At 40.5% G+C, this 24,915-nt stretch overlaps 1 protein-coding gene across 10 annotated transcripts in view; it reads left to right on the forward strand.

Annotated features, from left to right (window-relative positions):
- Positions 1–24,915, forward strand: part of ANKRD44 (ankyrin repeat domain 44) — a 143,943-nt gene that overhangs the window by 51,980 nt on the left and 67,048 nt on the right. For all 10 annotated transcript variants that reach the window (XM_069781831.1, XM_069781837.1, XM_069781833.1 and 7 more), the window contains exons 2-3: positions 12,331–12,414; positions 21,481–21,559. In XM_069781831.1, the coding sequence (XP_069637932.1) occupies positions 12,331–12,414; positions 21,481–21,559 (163 nt within the window). The remainder of the gene's footprint in view (positions 1–12,330; positions 12,415–21,480; positions 21,560–24,915) is intronic.

A 24,915-nucleotide genomic window follows, 5' to 3' on the forward strand; every position in this document is an offset into this window, starting at 1 on the left:
GAGGGGATCAAAGAGTCTAGATGTGATATGGACAGAGAGAGAGTCTCTAACATAGCTGGGCTGTGTCTGGCTGCAAACCTTACCACTTGACTTGTATGTTAGGGACTGGAAGTGATAGTAAAAAGAGAGCTGCGTGTACAGAATGAGTTAGCTGTGTTGGGAGCTGGGGCTCTGAGCCCTTTTCTTGCCTCCATTCTCAGTGCTGAAGGGTTTCAGCAAAAGATTATGACCATGGCTGGAAGCTCCTTGAGAAGAAGTAGGAGGAGGAAGATTTGTATGCTGCTTCCTCAGCTGATGAGAAATGCATATGCTTACACTTCTGGCTGATGCCTCTCATTCAAGATTAACTTTTCTCAGATATGGAGATGTATTTAATGCATGGGATTGTGTGTGATGAAGGGAAGGTTCACACTGACTCTCTAAATGGTGACAGTAGTCTCAGAGACATCTTGCAGCCTTTCCAGAGGGTATCCAGACAAAGGTGTTCATGACTTGTGATGGTAACTTGTTGGAAGAAAGAGTGTAATAGCTCATTACAGCTCTCAGGCTCATCTTTTGGTTTAATTTGGGTCTGTACAAAGTCACTTTGAAGCTGTTGGATTTGTCACAGTCAGATGCATCATGCTTGGAAGATCTTGAACTGGTTTCTGAAGTGAAGCCAGTTTTAAAACCTTTTTAAGTTTCCATCTAATTTCTTTGGCCTGGCTACCTGACATTGTATTAATCAGCAAAGCTTGATTTTTATTTTTATTTCCTGTCAGCTTCAGTAGTTTGGTTGATGATGAGTATGAGGATATTATCAGGATATGTTGAATCAAGCTAACTTCGCTAATCTGTTCCAGATTCAAAATAGAGGTAAAACATCTGCTTCAGTTGTTCAGCAGAGCTTCATGCCAACTGTAGCAAGCCTAATGCAAAGAAAGAGATGAAATGCTGTTATGGACTGATCTGCATGTTCACACATAGTTACTCTGCTATTAATGGAAATAACACTGTCATCAGCCTCAGTAGTTGGACATTTTTAATCTGAATTTTATACTAGCTATGCAGAAGGCAACTGCTAGTGACTAAAATCTGCAAAGGATTTTACTGTTTTATGAAAAAGGTAATAACTGACCATGGTGCTCTTCAAGAGCACTGGGAGCTCCATGACCCTCTAAGAGAAATCAGGAAACATAAACATTAGTGTTTAATGTCTTTTAAAGTATATTTGACACTGGCTATGTATGAGAAAGTAAGTTGGGAGATTTTCTGAGTTTTTCTGGAGCTGGCAGGAGGGTGGCTGTTGGGATGGCACTCATTCACCAGAGGAATGAGCTGCGCTGCAGCGCTTAGGAGACAGGCGGTGGTGAGGCTTTGTGTGTAATGAGCAGCACAAGGGGAAGTTACTTGAACCTGAGCAAGATTCACCTGTAATATAATGGTAAGGCCGAGCAAGTCAGATGTTTCAGATTTTGCTCAAGTTCCTAAAATGTCTTGTCCCTCCCTTATGCCACTTTCATGACCCCAGAGGTTTGCTATTGTCTGGGGCTTGGCTTAGACACCCGTGACAGCAGGACCTCGGAAGTGTTGCACGTCACTGCTAAGAGGAAGATGAGATGCAGGAGCATGCGAGATTGTGACTGCAAAACATATCTGTCCTTAACAGAAACTCTGTGTGAACTTATGTGAAGAAAACTGTAGCTGTAATTACCTTCTCATGAGTGAACGAAACGGGGTCTGAAAGTTCCGCTGCGGTCATGCCACACGTTAGAGTGTTTCTACCCAAAGGCACTAGACTGCCCTTGAACTTTTGGAAGTATATATATTTTTATTGATTTCTGTGGAAATTTCTCTAGCACCATGTGCCACACTATTTAGGTAATCACCCCTTTTACGGTGTAATACCCAGCTGAAATGCTAGAAAATGCATGTTCTCTGCTTTTTATTGGAAGTGCAGTCTGCTGTAGCTGATCCTTTTTGCATTAAACTTTGTATTTATGTAAGTGTGGTGTGAATTTTGTTTGGGCTTTTTTGCTTTTGTATGTTCAATCCCTTGCCTACTGAAGCCTGCAGAAAAGAATTCCTTTGACTTTCAGTGATCATTGGACTACATCTGTTTTTGAAATTATGGTCTTCTGCAGTTCACTGTTTGTAACTCAGGTGAATTGGTAACCAATATCCTGGTTTGCATTGCCTTTAATGGAGCAGAAATGCATCCTTCTTGTGTGCAGCCATTCAAGCTCTGTATGTCTTGGATGTGGAAAACAGGTGATTTCTTTTAGTAACAATCTTTTACGTATTGCAAAGTGCTCTCATGTTCCCTTTAAATTTTCCTCTGTGTAGGCTGAATAGCTCCGATCTGTTTAGATATTCCCTGTAAATCATGTTTTAGATCTCTGTTTTGGTCTTCAAGTGAAGTGGTGCCCCAGACTAAATGTCTTGCTCCAGTTGCAGCCTAAGCAGTACTGAGCAGTGTGGAAGGACTACTGTGTGTTTTGCAAGCCGTATTCCTATTTTAGGGTCTCTTCCTCTTTCATAACGTTGTTCGGTTACATTCAGTTAGTAAACTGCAGTCCCAAATTCTTTCTTACACAGAACTGCCATGTAACAGCTCTGGATTTCTTGCTAATAGGCATGCTGTGTTGTCCTCCATACTGAACAGTGTCCTCGTCTTCCTCCAGCCCAGTTGTTTGTATAATTTGTCGAGGTGGTTGTGAATTTTGATCCTGCCCTCCAACGTCCTTGTAGTTGCTTGTAGTTCAGAAGTATCTGCAAATTTATTAGGGCACTCTCTGCTTCATAGCTGCCTTCTTTGTGTGTACATTAATATAAAACAGACCCTGTTAACTGGCGAAGTCCTAATCTTACCGAGTAAGATCTTACAGGAACAGATGCCACTTTATAGTTCTCTAAATCAGGATTAATTTTTCAAAAATGAAAGGATTTTTATTAGAACGTATGAGGAGTATTAATGCATGCTGCATATATCAGATATAGCACTTAATTACGGTACAGATAGAGAGTCACTGGACTATTACTCTGTACCGCTGAGTGTCCAGGACGCCAGATGAAAGGCAGGTCTTGCTGCGCTGCTGCGCTAAAGGAGGAATATGAAAAGGTTGCTTAAGCCAGCAGCAGTGTGTGTGTAGGCCCTTGCTCATGCTTACCTTGGCAAGGAAGAGAGGGGTAAGTCATGGTTTCATAAGTGATAAACTGAAGGAAGATAAACTTGCAACATTTCCGTTTCTCTCCCCCCCCCCCCTTTTTTTTTTCTACTTGGTTGCCATTGCTGCTGGTAGAGTTGGGTGAAGGCAGGATGTCAGTGGTCTCCAGAGGATGTGGGGCCACTGAACGGAGGAGATGTGTCAGTTTAGCTGGACACCTGCAGCCAGCATGAACATGTTTGTTCCCCAGAGCATTCCCTCCTGTGCCCAGAATTGGTTTTAATCGTCTTTTGTTTTTTTACTTGCGGAATTCAACACCTATGCAATTGGTCAAAAAAAAAAAAAAAATTGCTGGTGTGCTTGAAATGTGTTTGAAGACAAGTGAGCAGTAAATGAAGCTTCCGGTAGGGTTGATGTTTTTCAAGTGAGCTTCTCCCCTAAGTGCTTTATTCTTAAATCTCTAGCGAGGAGCAGACCTGTCACTGGGGTTGCTGTTGCTCTGCCCTGCTGCTGGCCATTTTATTTCTCTTGAGGTTTGTAACTTCGTGCCGCCTGGCCACCTCTCAGCTGTGCTTCTGGTGGGGAGAACATGCAGGGCTCTTCTGAAAGCAGATGGTATAGTGTGGCACAGCACCTCTCACTTGGGAGTTCCCTTAAACTGATTTATACCAGCTGGAATTTATGCCCCCAGAGATTTTACTCTCTGCTATGCTCTTGTTCAGAAACACTGCCTTGGTGCCAGGCCTTCTTCCCTGCTCCTGCCTAGATGATAGATGGATTATGAGTGAGGGGAAAAAAAAGGCGGGGGAGGGGAAGGCAAAAACTCTGGGAGTCAAAATACCAATGTGTCAAGACGTACTCAAATGGATTAGTAGTACAGCACTGGCTGCTGGGAATGTGTAAAAAGAACTGGAGCCTTTTTTTGGTAGTGCCGCTACAATCCCATGACTGTTATTTAATGGTGTCATTGCTATGTCTGTTGTGAGATATTACACAACACACACTTTGTATTAAGGCAAAACCCCAAGAAACTTTGAACAAACAAATTCGAGAGGACAAGAAAAATTGAGGATACCATTAGATCAATTATCCTCAATCTTTGTAGATATTCCAACAAATCTTACTATGCTGTCTGACAGCCTTTGCTCCACTAAAATGCTGGTGAAATAACAAATGTTATGCTACTATGTTTATTTTTGTCTCCTTTAAAAAAATGCTTTCTTATTTTAACTAGTCTGCAGCATGCTGAGTCTTTGTCTCCACTTGATTAATGTAACTTCAAGACAGTATTTATTAACTAATTTTCTGATATGATCTGCAGGCACTTAAACCCCACCCCCACCACCAAAACCAAAACAAAACCCCACCACTTAAACTGAGATGGGTGGACAGCCTCCAGTAATGAGAATGAAGGAAAGGACACTGGGCAAGCTGAATTAAACATTCTCAGCTCTTTTCCTTTTTAGAAGTGATCTAAATTTAACATGCCATGAGTTATTGCGGTGACTTTAACTGATAAGTTTAATAAAACATAGGCCACTCGCAGCGCGTTTGGCGTGTAGAGGAATTTCAGGATTCCAGGAACGGCAGGATGTAACCTTTGCTTCACCTGGAAACATAAGCAATTCTTGGGGCAGTTGATAGGCTTCATAATGAAAAACGGGAGGCAGCCAAAGTCTGGAGCCAAGCTAACAGCCAGAAATAGATCTGAGAGGCTTGTTTTGCACTGTCCAGAACGGTGGATCAGAAATTGTGCGAACAGAAATACTGGGCTTGATCTGGCATTGCACAAGCAGAGTCAATCCTGACTATTTTCCTTTTTAAGTATCATGAAAGCTTGGCTAAATAAATGTTGTGTTAAAGTTTCAGCTGTCTCAATGTGTTGTAATACTTCTTCCCCAGACAGTTTCCATTTTGCTTATGGTTTTCTTTCTTTCTCACTTGCTTGAAAGGCAAGTGTGTATTTGATACTGTGTATTTGCAGTTAAAGGTGTTCAAGTGTGCATCACATAAGAACTCCAGCTCCCCTGCTCAAGCATGGAAACGGGGCAGCAGAGAGAGAGGCAAAGGTTTATATCTCCTGGAGGAGGGGAAAGGGCTGGGCACGGGGAGGACCAGAACAGGAGGGTGCAGGGAGTGGTGGGGAGGCAGGAGTGTGAAGCAGGTTTATTCTCGTTACTTCACAGGCAGCATGCCTATGGGAAAGTGAACTGAAGTATATTCTGGTTTGCAGATCACTGACTAAATGATTAACTATGATTACATTTAATTATAGAACCAGATCTGTTGTCTTCTCTGTCTGGCCGGAGATGCGGAGTTTTGTGGCTGGGGTGTAAGCAAAAGCTGTTGGGGTCCTGCTGACTGGGTGCAGAAAGCCAGAAGCCTGTGGGAGCCCACTCTGGGTTTCCAGTCCCAAGCCCAGTTTGCCATTGCCAAGGCCTAACTGGTATGGAGGGGAAATCATTTAAAAGTAGGTGATGCAAGATGTGTTGTGATGGTCCTGCTCCCTTTTCAGGGTTGAGCCATGCTCTAAGCAGTTCAGGTTGTCCTTTTCAAAACATAGCGTAAGCAATGTTCACAGCAAGAGCCTTAATGGAAGGTGTTTTTCAGCTTGTCATCAGACAGTCTTGTTTCAGGCATCTTTACTGCTACTACTTCAACCCTTTACCAGTGATCATACTTTTTTCCCTTCCCCTAATGATGTACAGTAACAGTAATGAAGGAGAACTTGTAGTTTTGGAAAAAAACATTTGCTCACCTAAAGCTGATGATTTGATTTTTCCATCCTCAAGATGCAGAAGGGTATTTTGTTAGGCCTGAATTTCCAGCCTCTAAACCTGGTCAGTAGTGGACACCAGGCACCCAGCCGAATTCAGCCGGAGGTGTGGGAGTGCTCCCAGGACACGGACCCTCTCCTGGGCCATGCTGCCTGGAGGCTTTGCAGTCTGCACAAACCGCCCAGCTGTCCAGCAGAGTAAGATTGGAGCTGCTCTATTTCTGTAGCTGTCTGGTAGCTTGTGTTGAATCGTCATCCAGCTAGCAATGTATACCAGTGATTAAACTCAGGTTTTATTAATGTCACCTGCAATCGCAATATCTGATCTGATGATCATGTTAGAATTGCCATATTCCAACTATTTCTGTTCCAGATATTTTAGGAAATATTCAAGTCTTCCGTTGTGAAGCCACCATGGGAAAGGCTGTGTGCATGCTGAAGTGGGAACTACCTACAGACTGTGTTAGCATGACATGAATTATTCAGACATTTGTGAACAATTACTTAAAATCCGGAACCTCTTATGCATTACTGAGCATTTAACTAATCATTGGGAGGGGGGAGAAAGCAGTGAATACAGAACTAGCATTGTTTCTAACGCACTGTGCGTCTTTGCAGACATCCTTGCCTGATGCTGTTGATGCTGTTCAGTATTCATCCCTTAGGGTTAGACCATGCTGGTGCCATAGGTGCGCACTGGGGTATTTTCACATTTGGTCACTGAGCATTTCTTTGCGTTTTGATGAAGTTGCCGTTTGCCATTTGAATCGAGAGATTGGAGGGACAGGCTTTCGGGCACTGAGGCTGTGAGCAGGTTCAGGAGGCGCTGAGTTGCCCAGGCAAACGCAGATACCCCCTCCAGCTCCTCTTTCTTTAAAAAAGCCTAGGTACCAAGTTGCTCTTGACACTAAACATATGCTATAGTCACAGTTTATGTATATATTTTTTTATCCTAATCTCAGGAGACCGTAACAGGAAATGAAGCAGTGATCGATTCTCCACTGCTCCTGGAGTACGTTCCCTGTGTACCCTGCACCATCGACGCTATGGTCTGAAGGATGAACACAGCCTGAGATTTTGGAGAAGCTAAATTGAAAGAGGCTGTTATAAATGTCACGGAGAGAAATGGGGAGCCATTACAGGAAAAGTTAGCGCTTCTTCCGATGAAACTTAAATGCCCAGCACATCCCTTGAAGCAACTTGGAGCACAGTGTGGCAGCAAGTTACAGTCATTGGTCTGGGGAAAATGTCAGAGCACAGTTCTTTTGTGTCCTTTAAGCAGTAGCTTAAAAAACACCACCAAGATCTCTTGAAGTTTGGAAGTGCCATCCACCCAGAGTTTCTCTTACTTTTGGGAGTGTTACTTTGTGTCTTCCTGAATACCCCTGTGTGTCATGTAAGTTTGTTGGTCCTTGAGCATGGAAACACAGTGGAGCAAATTGAAATAAGCAGCAATGTGTAGGCATACATGCTGTCCTTTCTGCAGTGGATTACATGCAATCCTTATAAATAATTGGGCTAGTCTGCAAAAAATGGAAGGACATAAGAAGACAGAATTAAATTAATAGAAATTTTTTTTCCCCCAACGTACTTGAAATATTGCAGTCTACAGGGTATTTATTGATTTGGTCAGTATAAATGTCCTAGGTAAGTACATTTGCTCACTTAACAATGCTGTCAGTTTGGCATAGTGCTTCCAGAGGACCAGTACACCCTATTTACAGATTTGATTCTCTCCACTGGCCTTTCAGTAGCTTGGACAAGTATTCCTTTGGAGTTGCTCAGTAAAAATCTGTAATGCTCTGAAAAACCCCTTAACAACCATCCAAGGACATTCTTCTCCAAATACCAGCTCTGTGAAAGTACTTTGCTGTCAGAAACCAGTATATAGAAATTCCAATGGCAGAAACAGTCTTTGAAATAATAACAAATTAGGAGTAAACTTCTCTTTGCATTTACCCAGCAATTAATTCCTAAAACACAGTAAAAGGCTAACCCCTGATGCAAATGAAATAGACTGCAAGGCCTGTTAAAAAATGATTAGTGTTGAATAATTTCTGTACATGGAACTGTATAAATACTAAGCACCATGGAAATGCACTCTAAGAATTAAGAGAAATCCAGTTAATGACTGTTCACTCATACAGACTTATAAGTTAAAACAGCATTTTGGATATTCATGTGTTGTATGGTCGGAGGGAGAAAGTCCTAAATTAAAATTAGTAAGAGAAGTAGTCTTTGTGCTATGACGAGTGGAAGGAACTAGATGTACGTGATGTGACATTGCAGACAATCTTGTAATCTTGATTAATGGGAGTACCTGCAGAAAAAAGAGGTGTTTGGCAAAACACTGACAGAGTCAATACCACTTTGAAATGATTATGTGTCTTGCTACATTGTCTTGCTAGTTAAAGAGAAATGACTACAAGGACATATCCAAGTGTTTAGTCCAACAACTTGATGTAATGCAATTAGAACAAGTAAAGGATCAGTATATAACTTCTTTTCACTCACAAGACCAAATGATAGTATATTATATCAAATAGGCATGGGAATCGATCATCTTTTCCCTATCTGCCTCCAGCTCCTGTCAAATGAAAATCTGGTTTAAATAAGTCCTTGTTAGTGAGTCAGAATATCTAAAATCAAGACAAAATATTTGATAGATGTCACAGTTACTTGATGATAATACTAACTGGTTTGCTAGGAACCTCAGCACCCACTTTGTTCATAGTAATTAAAATGATACTTGAGACAGTCCTCTTAAATACTTCGTCTCATTTGAGGCTCAGAGACCTGCCAGTGCCACTTGGTAATAGTCTCAGCTTTCCTCTGTACTGTCAGATCTGTGGAGGAGAATTTCCCAATGCTGGATTTTTCCTGCTGGTGTGGCTTGTCAGTTCTGTGGACGCCAGCTGAGCCACAGGACATTCTTCCACGTGCATTTAAGCTCTCCTTTGCTGAAATAATAATTGTGTCTTCGGTTCAACAAGCTAATTTTACCTGGTGGATTGATGTCCAGCTTGTGATTGCCCCGTGTGCAGTAAAGATAGGGATATGTTCCAACATTGGAAGATGTCTGCAGATAAAATTTTATTTTTACTGTAACATTCGTTACAGCACAAAGTAAAGAACACACTAATAAAACTTGTTGAAGAATTTTGTACTTATAATAGTAACTCTGTAGAAAAAGTAACATGGAAAGGTTTTTGTTAGCTGCTGCTTTATATTTTCAGGAAAAAATGTGAACACTCCCAACTGAAACTCTCTTGAAGAATTTGGAAGCTCCGAAGAGCTGAGCTGATGAAACAGTTGTTCATCATTCCAAAACCCGCACCCTTGCTTAGGTCTAATAATAGTTATACATAACCTGCTCTGTGCTTTCTTTTTGTTTTTTTCTTCATTCTGAGTGTTTAACAACTTCTGAATTTGAAGAATTTTAAAGCAAAATATTTATGTTAATGAAATAACTGGTTAATGATATTGTCACAGGTTTTAGAAATTATTTCCAAAAATATACCGTATCCTTCTTTGATAATTAGGAAGTGTCATTATCTGCCCTTCAGGGATTAAAAAAAAAAAAGAAGAAGGAGAAGTTATTTAATGTTGAAGTCATTCATGCATGAACATGGTTATCACTAAAGATCAAGAAAGTAATCTGTTCAGGTCATTGGACATCCATCATCAACACTCGTAACTGCACAAGCCCCATTTCATCACTGTCAGCTGCTGAATGGAGCAATACTTTTTCTTTCGTGCTGAGGGATGCGGATGCACAGTCTTAGCTCTGACCTCAAATTGCAGCAACAATGCTGCAACATACTTCTGACATATTTTTCCTAAACAGGTCATTATACATGACTGTGCATATGCAATAAAAATTCCTTAGCAATAATGTGTTTCTCACTTCAAAACTAATACCTTTCAAAATGAAGTAAAATTATGAAATGGTAAATTAGAAAAATGGCCAGTTGGAGAAAGCTGCACAGCAGTGACTCAGGATGGTTATCAGCCTGTCCTGGTTTTATCTGTTCTTTCCAATTCATGGGCTCTGATAGTTCTCTGTTATCTCTGTTTCTTGCTGTTACAATTAGCAATGAGAGATTCTATTGTAATTAATTTAGAAAAAGTAAATCTCATGGAAGAAAGGACTGAAGGACTAAGGCCTTTGCAAATGGGTGTATGGCAGCTATCTCCTGTCAGCAAAGGTTGTGTATATGAGCAGTATGAGACTTATAACCTCCTTCAGAGGCACAGTAAATACTGGGTTTCAATATAAGGAACTGCATGTAGATATGATGGTGGTATGGTGGACAAAATTGAGGTGAGGATCTTATATATGTTACAGGTCAAAAGAACACAGTGTTAATCTGCTTTCTGTGCTAAGTAGCTGATGCTAATTAAAAAGGTCAAGCATTTCCTGTAAAACCAGGTGTCTGATTCAGATTTCTGACAGAGGAAAGAAGGCTCAAACTGTCTTATTGTAGACTTTCCTCTTTTTTTAATGTAACGATGCACAGCTTATGTGTCGTCAGAGCCTGGCTGATACCTTTCTTTGGGTGCCAAGTGTGCCTGAGTTCAGAGACTCATCCGAACCGTGGAGGGTATTTGTTGCTTGGCCATGGGTTGTGTTGCCATTTAGCTTGAAATCGAGGAGTTCTTCTGCTTTCCTGTTTATTTTGTTATTTAAATATTATGATAAGTGTACATGAAATGGAAATAATTTGTTGTGAGCATTGTAATTTAATAAACATTCACTGGTTCTTCATATCTAGTGTTAGGTTTGTGCTAAGTCTAGGAAATACTAGTTTTTATCAGCGTGCTAGCGGACATAAGATTAGAGAATTGCTTTAAATTATTTCTTTTGGTAGAGAAAAATGCAGAAATGAGACCTTCTCACTCTTAGCTAAATATTGATTTGTTTGAGTTTGGCGGATGAATGAGAAGGGAACAGACTCTGAGCTCTGGTGTTTGCATCCTCTGGTGGGGAATAGTCTGTGACCCTTCTCACATGGGCTGGGAAGGAAGTGTGCTAAATGGTTCAAGTGACATGCAATCTTTTTTTTTTTCCTTTTTCAAACATCTGCTACAATATGTAAGACTGCAGAGAGTTGTGATAAAAGATGCTACTTTAGTCCTTTTTCCATCAGAGGAGTGGCAAGAATGAAATTCCAGAGTGAATCTTTCTTAAGGACATAAGGGATTAATATATCTTAAAACAGACACCGTCAACTTCTAAGTGTACTTTCCACATTTGAATATGATGAATTTTGCAGTGAAAAGATTGGGAAAAATTGGTATTTTCCTCTGTTATTCCAGCTTGTTTGTGAATTTTGAGATAACCTGTTTACAAGGTAGTTAAGTTCTGCAGAGTCTTAAGAACTGTTGCGGTTTTATGTGCTTAAGTGGTCATGCATGCTTCCCTTTTCCAGGGTTATTTTAGCTTCTGGTGATTGCATGGCACCACAAGCTCTTCTTTTGCTGGTAGGACCAGCTCAGCAAGCTCAGGGGGGCACACACTGCCTTCAGAAGGGCTGACAGTGGAAGTGGGGCCACTGCCTGTTTCAACCATGTGTTTCAGGGGATAAGGTGTCTTTGTAACTTGCCCCCTCCTTTTTCTGAGTCTCCAGCAGCAACATTTTTGTTCTTTTAATTCAGCAGATTGTGTTCTGCCAGCTTGGTTAATAACTCAGATATTTGCTGCTGGCTGTCCAGAGCAGAAGGACTGAAATTGCTAGCTCTGGACATGTAACGGAGCAGTTGAGCATATGCAGCGCTCCCTCCCACTGACGGACAGTGACGCCAGCATTGCCAGAGGAATGAGCATGGCATATTGTTTCTCCCGTATGCCTGATTATTTACTTATGCATTCCAATTCATAATAGCATAATAACAGACGTGAAACAATAAGATAATTATTTAGCTTCTTGGGTGGTTAAAATTAACTGTGCTCATTGCATATTTATTCAGTAAAAAGATACAAGATGTTTAGTAATTGCCCAGAAATTCATTATCTGCATAATGTTCTGTTTCTAAATGTGTATTGCATGACCATTATTCTGTGCCAACAGCAAGCACGCAGCAGTATCTGATGTAATTAGTTTTCCCCTTACATGCCAAGGAGAACATCTGGGCTAATTGCCTGCTGTTGACAAAAGTTGCCATTCTAATGGGGGTCCCTGTTTGTGCACACACATGGTCATTATATGTACAAACATACTCATGATTTCAGTTTATCCTCAAGCAAACTGATAGTTCTTACTGATGAGATACGCTTGGTGATTTGTTACTGGGGTCATACAACGTCTGTGGGCAGCATTAGCAAATGTTAGCAGGAATAATAAGCTCTCCTTTTAAACAGAAAACAAACAAACCTGTAATGCTGCTGCTTCTGTTTTATTTTTTCAGCCACCACTGGTCCAAGCGATTTTCAGTGGCGATCCAGAAGAGATACGGATGTTGATCTACAAAACTGAGGATGTCAACGCCTTGGTATGTGACTTGGCATGTTATGTACCTGTGATACTTAAGCACTGTGCTTATGAACTGTTGCATTGACAGTATTAATCATGTCCTTAGTAATTAACACATAACAGAATGGAAATTATTTGGAAGTTAGAGATTTGGGGCTTCAGTGGAATCCTAATTAGTAGTCTGAAATACAATTATCTCCAGCAGGTGACTTTAAATTTTCTAAGTGTATGGTAATTATTCCAAATGTGCAGGTCAGTCAGGGACATTGTTTTCTCTCTTACTGAGAAAATGAATGAAAACAGCTGAAAGCTGCATATTTTTACTCTCTGTAGAGTTTCCTTTTATGAAGAGTCTTTGCAGATCAGGAGCTGTTATTCAGCATTTGACTGTACTTGAAATAAAACTTCGCTATAGGTCTCAGCAGTGAGAGTAAAGAAGCAGTATCTTGGCCACAATTTGCCCACAAAGGAATTACTGTTCTGCAGATTGGCTTATTCCAGCCAGAACAACGGTAAGCAATGTAAACAAGCAGTAGTTTAGTGTTTTGGCAGTGGAAAAAAAAAAAATCTCCATTTGAACTTGGCCTTTTTGCAGAAGTTAGGTTGTTCCCCCCCCCCTTCGATTTTAACTTAAATCCGTACAGCTAGAAATGAACGCTGCCAGTCCTGACTACAATCTGCAGCCTCTGGAAGCGGTGAGAATATAAAGCAGAAGCAGAATGGCGATTTCCCAGTGTTTCCTGGACTTTTGAATCAACCTTCCTTTTCTTGTCTTTTTCTGACATAAAGTCATCAGTTTATTCATAGCTAACTCCAGCAGTTTGTCTGGTGTAGTCCTGGCACTGCAGCTTTTGCAGGCAGTGTCATCCAACCATCTGGTTCAGAGCTGCAGAAGGGAATTGGAGAAGTGATCCTACAGGTCTGGTTAACTGGGGCTCCACTCCATTTGCTGTCAAGTGGAAGCGAAGACTTGCTGCTGTTTTAAATGGGGAATCTGATCAAAGACGACCTTGAAGTTAGGCTTTCCCTATGATTATCAGTACCTGGTTGTTTTCTTGAAAAAAGTTCCTAAAAGTGCTTTCTTAAAGCATCATCTCCCTTGAGTTTCCTCCTTATTTGTTTTCCCTGCTTTCCCTTAAATAAAGGAAAAAACCCAAAAGCGACCAACCAAAACCAAAACCCCAACCTAGATTAACAAGGTAGTCCTAAAATTTCCTCTGTATTTCATGTTGGTTTTTCAAAATAGCATTTCATGTACAACATTATTGTAGGCTTCTCAAATGTTGTTGTACCCTTTGGCTGCAAGTGTGGTAGTCATGGTTGCTAGGGAGATGCTCTCAACTGTCAGGTGCGATATTAAATGAAGAATATGTATTTTGTAGATGAGTACCATAGTACTTACTAGAAAAAGTCATTGAACTTGAATAGTCTTGCCCAGAATCCTGTTTAAGATGCTAAAAGTCCATCCAAGAATGCTTTGCCTGAACAGCTGTTTTGTCAGGAGCAAAACCCAAAGCTATTCTTTGGAGTAATTAGAAGAATACTGGCCAACATGAATTCTGAAGATTGTGTTCTGGATGGTCATTGCAGATAAGTGTCAAATGCTTAAAATAAGAAAGATCAAAAGATAGCATTTTCCCCCCTTGTGCTGTGACCTGGCAATTTGCGCTGCGTGCTTATGTTTCTATTTTAAGGATGTTTTTAATTACTTCCATGTTAGTGTTTCTCTAGTGCTTGGTTGCTCACGTGAGAGGAAACTCTGACACTGTTTGGCAGTGGTTTGTCCTTTGTTGATCATTTTGGTTAGCTGTGTTAATATTGGACGAGTTCAAATATAGGTAGGACAGTGAAACAAAATAAAACTCTGTTTTTGCAGCAAGCTTTGGGGATTTCTGAAGTTTTAAAAATTGTTTTTTGGAATCTGCAGCAAGAGAGGTATTGAGAAAGAAGAAAAAAGCACTATGCAAAATTAGTGATATATATGCATACTTCCTAAGAGAAAATTAATCTCAGAGGAAAGAGTTTAGAGCAAATCAGAAGTTTAGTAGGTTACTTTTTTTTTTTGTCTGATAAAATAGTTAATATCTTTCCAAGCTGGGAAGTGTATGTTGATGGAAATGGCTACATTCTGGATGCTGCTATAATTGTGACTTCTATTTTGCAGCAAAGTGAAAGCTGTAACTGTTTGGCTTAGAAGGGTGGTTTTAGTTCATTCTGCCACTGTAATGGCCGCTTTGACCTCTCCAGTCCCTAGCTATGCTTTGGGGGAACATGGTGCTACTTCTGCACCCTGAGGGCATGGACAGCATTATGCTTGGCTGGTGGTGTGCGATTCCCTACCACTGAGTACTGAACATGTGCTATTTCCATGGGAAATGTGGTCTGCCTGTGGGCAATGTTCAGCAGCCTGTTTTCCCAGGGTGTTTGGGATATGGGTTTGGACCATCCAGACCACCACATTAGTTTCAGGCAGACATCCTCTACACTTGCTTCTTGGTACATTTAGAAATATCAGGGTGATCGTGCTATGTGTGTGTAGCACATAGCACATAGGGGATAATTTGGGGTGATTTTTTATTTTGAGAAGAGCATGATGGAATGGTGCAGAGCCTTGAGCTCATCTAGAGATTATTCTGGATCCGGTGGTTAGCTGGGATTCATAATAATATGCAGCTGTGTAATACCCTACATATGCAAAGTCCAGTTCTTGCATGCAATGTCATGATTTTCTACTAAGCCAAAAACCTTCCTGTAAAATTTCCATTTTCATCTCAGTCTTCTAGTTTAGTTTCTCTTAAAAATATTCAAAGTCAAACAAAAAGGGCAAAATAACCTTCCAGTATTCTTCCCTATAACTGACGAGATGCTTGCAAGCCAAATCGGACATTTCTTTCCCTCTGTTTTTCCTCTTTATTCCCCAATCTGGCTTTTTCTCTTGGATAAACCCCTAAAAAACAAAAGTTAATTCCCCAGAATGTCTTCTATTTCATTCATATTTTTGGGAAAATAAATAATATGCCCCCTCACCCCAGCAGTGAGACTGTTGAAGGCAACATCTGCTTTCCCATAACTTAGTTGCTCCTATTTCTGATGTTGGGGCATAAGTGCTGATACCGCCTTCTCCGCTTGATCCACGTAGCCTCTTTGCTCAACCCTCTGCCAACTGGAGAAGCTGCTCCTTCTCAGTGCTCATTGGTGTCAAGAGCTGCTTGTGCAAATGCTCCCCCACCCACTTCCACCAAAACGAGGTGGGTTAGGAGGAGGTAATGATTTAGCTGAATTTGGCTTGTTTTCATTAAAGCAGAGCTGCAGAGCCAGCCGATCTAGGTGAGCTGCAGTAACTCCTGATGGGCCAGGCAGGGGGTGGGTGGGAGCCATGTCGAGGTGTCGTAACCCGGGGCATCGCCTGCCTGTTCATCGCTGCGGAGCAGTTCTGCACGGGAAGGGGCAGTGGCACCAGCAGAGATTGCAAGGCCTTACAGGCAGCAGCATGTTTTCAGAGGGTGGTTTATTACGAGATAAGGAAGGCAAGAAGAAAGTTCTTATGGAGAGACATGGATGTATGCTGTTTATTACTTCTTTTTCTCGTTATCCTACTTGGTAAGGCATAGCTTTGCAAGACTGCCTTTGTTAGGAGGATTCAGGCTTTATCCAGGTCTTCATACACACACAAAAGTTATCTATATTTCTGTAATAGTGCCAAGCATGCTTTTTGAGGTGGTATGGGTGCTTGAGGTTACAAATGCGCACACTTTTAGGATTGTGAGTCTGAAAGGCTTTGCACACTTGGGGCAGCTAATGTGAAAAACAGCTTGTCGTTCAGTTTGGAGTGACATGTTTGACTTGGGACTGAGAGAGACCATAATGTGGTATTTCAGTCATCTTGGGAACCAGACCCTCGTCTGTGCTCTCATCCAAGGAATGAATGATGATTTTCTTTTTGGCACTATGGAGCCTCGCAGGAGAATAAAGCTATCCTGGAAGTAAACGCTCCTCTTCTACATGTAGTTCTGCTGTGCTGGAAAGTCTTTTGGAGGATTTATTCAGGAACCTTGGAAAGCTTCTGCTTTGACACAGTAGGACAGTTTGGTGCTAGGTAATAGGTGTGAGTGGGTATTTAGCCTCTAGTAGCGCTGTTTGATATGCTATTAATTTAAGTGGGAAGTGCTGGAGAATATTTTTTTTTTCTGCAGAAGGAAATCATGAACAATTCTCAGGAATGTAAGGAGACGGAATACTAAAATTGCGTTGATGTTTGTGATGCAAGGCAACCAGCATGACTTCTGTTTAGAATAAATGTTTTTTCTTTTTGAAAATAAATAGAATTTTTTATATTTTATAAAGAAGATGTTTGAACTGTGAAGAAGATTCTGCTGGATTTTACTGGGAGTCTGAAATATTGGGAGTTGCTTTGTACAGCGTGCTAGTATACTAGTGGGTACTAAGTTATATATATATCTATATATATCTCTCTATATATATCTGTGCTGGTGATTCATGTTATTGTTGCCCTCAAAATGTTTGAGTCAGTTAAGGATGTACAGGCCATTAAAAGCTCATGGCAGAGTTTGGCTGTAGCAGCTTTATTTTCTCCAAAGGCAGCAACTTCAGCCTGAAATACCTGAATTTTTTAAATCTGCTTTTCCCATCAACTCACAAGTGATGTATGCTCCCACGCCATCAACGCCCCCCAAATCAATATTGCATTTGTAAAAATGGAGGAGTTATTTAGCTTCTAAGCCTTACATTGGAAACTCACTGCTATAAACATTAAAATATTTCCTTTAATTAGGATAACAGTTTCTACAGTCTCAATCTAGGATTAGTAATTGATTTCCAAAGTTACCTTTTTCTAGCAGGAAAGCTGCTGTCTGCCTCGTGGAAGGAGATTGTTAGACGGGGGGGGGGAAGATAATTTTTCTTGTCTCTAGAAGATCAAAGTATTTGCCTCTTCCTCCACCTCATGGGCACTTGGCAATTAAAGACTCCATCCAGAAATATCTTTGTTTCTGAGGCTAAACTGAAGACTGCAGGGATCAGAGGTGCTGGAACCAGGATCTGCATTTTCAGACGGTAATTTTTGTGCTTGGCAATAGCAGAAGAAAGCACCAGGCATAAGTTACACAGCTTGACTTTCACCTCCCAGCTGGTGCTCACAGTTAAGCATTTCGATTTGCTTTGTGAATTACAGGCTTTATTAAAAGAATCTGTGAGAGGGAGGAAATCCTGAAACGGCAAAGATTTTCTTTGTACAGCATCAGCTTTTGGCTCTGAATGGTTGTAAATAGCCCAAGAAGTAGCTGCTCATTTGCTTTTAGCCTCTTCAGTAGTTCCTAAGCAGTTCCCAATATTTAATTTTCCTGAAGTCAAGTTTTATCTGAATGTTTGGGTTTTTTAAGGGTACCAGCTGCTTTGTGCTATTTAAATAAAGTGTGCTCAGATGTAACAACAGTAAATGGAGTTGATGAGCAGGAGGTTTGTTTCTGTTATTGTTTTGGTTAGCCTTGTATCAATGGAAGTTGTAGCCATTCATGTGCCACTAATATAGTTTAGTTTATTCTGCCACCCAGGCAGATTGCTGGCTGCTTGAAGGCGGTGGGAATCCAAATGCTTCTTACTAATTAAACTTCATTAACTCAGTTTCTGTGGTGCTTCCTTCTGTGCTGAGCTATTCCTGTTGGCTGCTCAGGCAGTTTGGTGACATAAAGAGGATACAGGCATTTATTTCCTGTAGCAGTTGCACTTATATTTTAATAGTAGATAACTCTGTCCCAAACATCTTCTGATCTGAACAGCTGCAGCTGATAAAAAAACTCAAATCTGTTATCTCCTTTGAGATGTGGGCTGTGTTGAGGAGAGGCTGTTGGCCTTTTTCTTAATGTGCCTGAATATTTTACATATGCTGATATGATTCATCCAAGCCACCATTCTGCTAATCTTTATGTACTCTGGGGCTCTGATCCAATAAAGTACTTACAGACTAGCCTAAGTTTAAGCCTGTGAAGGGCCTTATCAGTGTCACTGTGATCACTTGAACAGTTTAAGCATGTGTTGAGTGTTTTTCTTCTTGAGGCCTTCTGTTCTCGATTGCCTCTTTGTTAAATTCTTAATTTCCTTTATTTGTACTTAAAAAAATAGAATAATGTATGCCGATAATGTTAACGTGCAGCATCATCTTTTCTGTGAACTAATATAAGTCACTAGTACAGTTTTGGGGAGTGTTTATCTTGTCTCAGCATGATTTTCTAGCCATTGTTTAGCTTATCTACTGTCTCTTACAGACCTTTTGTTCCTTTGAGAATTGCACTTGAAGCAGGTCTGATTATTTGTCTTAATGCTATTTGTAATCCTGTTATTGTTTTCTTCCCCTCACCTCCTTTCCTTGCCTTGATAACGTATGTTCAGGTTTGGGATACTGCCAGACCTTTTCCTGAAGTGATGAATTTTCTTTTTATTCCTCTCTCTCTGTTTGTGGCCTTCAGTCTTTAGATCATTATTGATTTACTTATTTGTACTCCTTTTAATACCACCATGCCACAGGGACATCTGTAGCTGAATAGATGTTAGTGCATGGGCCAGATGCAAAGCCAGTGAGCTGTTTAAGTCTTGCTGAAGGGGTACACAGCTTTGAGGAGGACGTGAGGAGCGTGGCTGGACAGATAGGCAGATGCCCCTGTTCCTCTGTTTCTGTGTCAGCCTCGCACAGAGCATGAACAGGAACTTGAGGATGTTCCTCCATTGAGTTGCTCAACTGCATGCTCAGCTGCAGGCGGTGTGTGCGGACTTCTCCCCGCCAAACTCCCGAAAACGTTGCCTGTAGGACATTTTTGTGTGTTTTTAATTTTCTATACCACACATTGGGTTTTGTCATCTGCTAATTCATGTGAGGGTGAACTCTGATTTGTGCCTGCTTGTGATAAACGGAGAAATTTTAGGGTTTTTTCCTTTTGGAAAAATTAAGCTTAAATTTAGTTGCGTGACTAAACCCATCTTTCTCTGAAGACTTGATTCTCATTTAATTTGACAGGATTTTGCATTGATTTTAAAAAGTGAAAGCTGAGAATACTTAGAGAGTTATTCCTGTTACAGAAGGATGAAAATTCTACTTTTCTATTTCATGTCCTTTTCTCCCTCTATTAATTTGGTATAAAATATTGCTTATAATCAATAAAGCACTGAATAGCCTTGGTTCCTTGATATAGAATATTGCTTGGTCTTGTATCGTTAGCATTCAACTTCAAAGTACTCTGTTCTGTTGCCAAACTTGGCTGTGTTACAAGAAACTGCCGCAAAATTTATCCCTGACAGGTACAATAGCTATTACAAATACTACATTGTGCTAAAGAGAGATTCATGCATTAAAATGAACATGCTAAAAAAATAAATAAAAATGATTCTATTTTTGTACAAATGTTTGATCAGTCTTAGCGTATTGTTTGCCATGGATAGCCTTGGGATAGGTAATATGAAGCAATACTTACGAAAGGTCTCGTATGCATTCATGTAGCCTGTAAAAGCTAGTCCACGGTGGGTTGTATCTTAGGAACTGAGCGTATGAGAGAATCCAGCTTGTGATTTCAGTTCCTGAGCAGACACTGCTGGATGGACACTGCTTAATATTGTTTTAATTTGCCTACCATGTGAGGAGGTGAAGTTCTGTACGATATCTTTCCTGCTGACCTGTGACAACCAGGGTGTCACATAATCTGTCTTTTGAGTGTTTTATATGCATGCCCAATATGTAAGATCTAAGTCCACTGCAGCAGAGTTTGAGGACTACATCCATAATATATGTTTGAAAAAACATACAAATATAAAGATTAAACATAACTTATTCTGGTGACCAGTGGCTCTGTGCCTTGCAGTGCTGAAAAACAATTTTCAGCATTCACATGACAAATGGTTTTGCTGCACTGATTTGTCCACATTTATAGCATACTTTGAAGACAGTCCAAAATAGCTTGCGGTTGATGATCTCTTGGGCGTGTTAAAAGTGACATTTTATTTGACAGGCTCAGAGATATGTTTCAGGGAGAGAGTGTTAATACTGGTAGGATTTCTGTGTTCGTATCATTTGCAGGAAGTGTTGAATCTGTTACCAGCTTACCGTATTTAATGCTGGTAGGTTGTAATTTGATAAGTTTGATTGATAAGTCTTTTAAAACTTCTTTTGTATTAGCAGTTAAGAAACCAAAATGAGATACATTTAGGACTGGAAACAGGGGTTGAATAGCAGGATAAGCAGTATTAACATTTCTTGTGATTTTTGTCGCCCATATTACAATGTTTAGCAGCTTCTTTTAAAGGCTTATGTTCTGGAATCATCTGAATAAAGCAATAAAAGAAAGGGTTTTTTTTAAACACTGTATGTTACACCCCTTGAAGTTAGAAAAGAAAGTCCTGAAAGTGTGACTCCTAAGGCTGAAAATTACAGAAATCAAATAAAAGTAGATGTGTTCCGGAAGTTGTGTATATGATTATTAGCAATTCTTCTAAGTTTAAAGACACAGACCTGATGGGTAATATTTTCTTTACTGGTGTTTAAAGGTTGATCAAGGTGTACAAGCCCATTTTGGGCTGCTGTAGACAGGCAGACTAAATGGTGTAGGAGAACCTTTGTAGACTAAGAGGACTGCATCTTGTCCTTGTGTGTGGTTCCAAACCATTCTCCAGAGACACCCTTCTGAAGAGTCTGGTGTTATATTGTTGATGCAAACTGCACTACAAAGTCTGATGTCCAGAAGCATCTGAATTACGTCGCTGCAACACTTAGAGTGGAAAATGTTTCCAAAAGAGACCCAAGGAAGACGTCTTTCCTCATTTTAGATTGGATTTGATTTGATCTACCTCTAAACAGGATATCAGAGTAAAGACAGTGTCTCTGCAAGGTCTGGTGGAACAAAGTGATAAAAAAGTTGAGGATTATTGGGAGGAAGTGTGTTGTTCAGACCTTTCACTGGTTGAGATTGCATTTCTAATTATAAACAGAAATACACACAGAAAAATAAGCACTATATACAAATCCATTACTCTTTAACACTAATGCTTACAGTTATTGACCAAGTTTAAATCTACGGTTTTGTAGGATGCTGAGAAACGAACTCCTCTTCACGTTGCATCATTCCTGGGGGATGCAGACATCATCGAGCTTCTCATTTTGTCAGGTAAGGTAGTGTCCCTCACTATTATTAACTGGTAATTTAGCTAATTTTAAAGCTACAAGGAATACCCAGCAAAGCATATATGAGTAAGCTTTGAGCAGTGCCTATTTCTGAGTTTCACAGAGCTGGTTGCAGTTGTCGCAAGCTTAGAAAATATATTTAAATTTGGTGATACAGTTATAAAACATGCACTGTAACTGAGCTGAATTAATAAACAAAACAACTAGTTTTTGAAAACTTCTAAAGCATTCAAGCTGACAGTATTTGTGGATTCAGAAACTTACTGAAGTACATATTTGGAATGCAGGCTCACGTCCTGGAGTACAAGCCAAGAATTCCTGTTAAGCAAAAATTATTATGGAATAATAGCAAGAAAGTTATGAATGAGTTTAAATGAATTGTAAGTGGTATTTACATTAGAAACATGATACTAAGAGTTGGGAAGTTGATTTGGGGAATAGAAGCTGTGCAGTAAGATGTATCTAAACAAAAAAAATTTAAAAATATTTCCAAACTGTTGTAGTGACAAAAAACATGATCAAAATATGTCAGAGCAAAGCATAAAGCAGACATATCTCAAGAAGTACACATAATTCATGGCAAACTCCTGGATGTGCTTGCAGATTTCAAAGGCAGTGTTTTTCTAAACTGGAGAACTGTAAGGGTAAAGCATATGGGGGTTTAAGAATGTGGGATTGAAAGGAACCTTATGGTACAAACGTCTGCCCCCTGCAAGCAACCTTGCTATATGATTGGTTTCACAAATTATTAGACTGCTTCTTCAAAGGACTTGCATATTTTTTTTAGAAAGTTATTTCAGAACTATCAGTCCTGTGATTGCAAGGCACCTTCTAATTTCCAACCTTGAATCCTAGAATAATTCAGGCTGGAAGGGATTTCTAGAGGTTACCTGATCCAGCCCCCTGCTTAGAGTACCAGCCAATTTCAAAGTTAGATCAGGATGCTAATGGGCACATGCAGACCACACAAACATATTTATTTGGATTACCAGCCTAACCACACCTGGAGAAGGCAGAAAATGGGAATTCAGTTTGCTGTAGCTGTGAATTTCCTCTGTACATTTTGGGGGGCATTTTGAGTTGTCTTAATTGCTTAATGAGGGTAAGTAGTTGGACATACATCGTATCTTTCTGCTCTAACCCTGATGTCAGCAGAATGACTCAAATGAACATTCCTTGGCTGACAGGTTATGCTTGGGTGGGTTTTCAATATGCTAAATGCAAACATTAGTTTCTTCACTGGGAGGTAAGAGTTAATAAACTTAATCTGTGCATGTGTTCTTGCAGTGTGTGTTGTTTGTCACATACTGTCATTTCATTGTGGTCTGAGAAGATTGCAGGAGCAATGTCTTTCCAAGTTTTGCAAGTAACAGCACAGGCAATACCCACATAAAGAGAAAGGTGAAGCCATTCTGCCCATTTCTCCCCTGAATCCCAGTAGCATCAAAAAATGTCCTGGTGAATACTCTTGTTTTCTGTCATGCTCTTAATGAGGGAAGGAGACTTTCTAGTGTTCTTCTGGGACACTTAGTTCCAGCACCTCACTGCCAAAATGTCATCCATGGGCTATAGGGTTTGTCTGGTCAACAGCATAAAATGCAGGTGATATATCTTGGGGTTTTTTTATATATCCAAGTGAGCATGAAAAACTTAAAATGTGGGCTTTTAAAAATTGGACTTTGTGTCAGTGGGACTGCACTGGGGTTCAGTCTGTAGGAACTATGTGGATCTTTCCCAACTAGCTCAGCATGAATCAAAATTAATCTTTTATTGCATATTCTACGTGTTCATTGTCCTTTAATCTCTGAAGTATCATGACTCATGATGAGTATCAGTACTTGCATCCAAGAGCAGGTTTGGAGGCTTATGAGGTTTGGAGGGGCAGATTTATGAGTTATTATATACACTTCTTTGTTATTGTGATCTCTCCGTGAACTAGACTCTAAAGACAACAGCAGCATCTTCCCTTTGCTTCACCTTTTCATTCAGTAAACTGCGTTAGTAAAAGTGTATCATAAAAGATTAACCTGATCATAAAATTTGGTTACATAAAGCAGAAAGACTTTTTTGTCTGACTTAAAATCAGAGGTGTTTTCCCAGAGAGAAAGCACAAAAATGCTTGCTGTTGGTGTCAAACAATAATGTTCTCAGCTTGAGTAGAATCTAGGAGTAGCAACCCATTGCATTTTGTACAGGGCTCAGGAGAGAAATTAAATGAAATATGCACATTCAGAGATTTGTGGCCCATGAACTGGTGGCAGCACAAATAAATGTAGTGTCTAATGAATAAAACTTCTGCCCAGGTGGTTGGAGACAGACCAGAAATGGCTTTCTAGGTAGCCACTGAATTGGAGTCTGTTTGGAATTGATATAGGAGAGAAAGTGTCAGATCCCTCAACTGGTATGAATCACCTTGGCCCATTAAGTGTCAGAACTAGGTAGATTTACACCAGTTTAAAGGTCTGATCCATAAGCATATGGTTCAAACTGGGGAAATGTGCTGTGTGGTTTTGTTTTTCAAGGCTACAAAAAAGCAGGGAGCTTTGAGCACGTCTCCTTCACCTCCTTTGTGTCAAGAAGGAGAAGGACCAGGGTAACCATCTCACATAAATGAAGCTCTGTATGATGACACAGTCATGGATGTGCAAGGAGAACTGTCTGGGCAGATACAAGCTCCATTCTCATTTGTGGCAGTGTCTTTCCCCCTCCAGGGCTTTTGAGCTGGTGCCCGAGGGCATGATGTTTGAGCTTAGTCCCTTGCCCCTTGTTCCTCACCAACGAGCTTGTGATCTTGGCAATATTACCATGCCTTACTCTTTCAGAAAGCTCTGAGCTTCTTGGCAAGAAATTTATGCACTGAGGGTGCGCACGCAATATTGACATCCATCCTTCATAAATTGCACAATAGCTGAGGAAAAGGACAAACCCCAGCATGCTTTGGAAGGGTTCCTGGTAAGTTCTGCCACACAGATATGGAAGTGAGACTGGCACATGCATAGCAGGTTCTGGGCTGTCCCTGTTGTGTAGGCAGCAGGGGAAGGCGCTGTGTGACCTGAATGCTCATTCAGGGCTTTCTCTTTTATGGCAGGCTAAAGAATAGGTGAGTTGGAGAGGCAGCCTCCTCTCTGCCTTTCCCATGGCTTTGAGACTCCTGTCCTTCAAGATTAGGAGTATCCCGTCTGGGTAAAAGTTTGGAGGATGTCCCAGGACTATCTCCTCTCTCCTTGAGTGACCCAGGACCTGTGTGCTCTCACCTGGTGGGATCCCCAGGCCATTTCCCTCCCTAGCAAGTGACTCGGACTTGCTTCTGAGGAGATCCTGCCTAACCTCCTGTTGCTG

This window comes from Haliaeetus albicilla, chromosome 4 (assembly GCF_947461875.1).
Source record: "Haliaeetus albicilla chromosome 4, bHalAlb1.1, whole genome shotgun sequence".
Lineage (NCBI taxonomy): Eukaryota > Metazoa > Chordata > Aves > Accipitriformes > Accipitridae > Haliaeetus > Haliaeetus albicilla.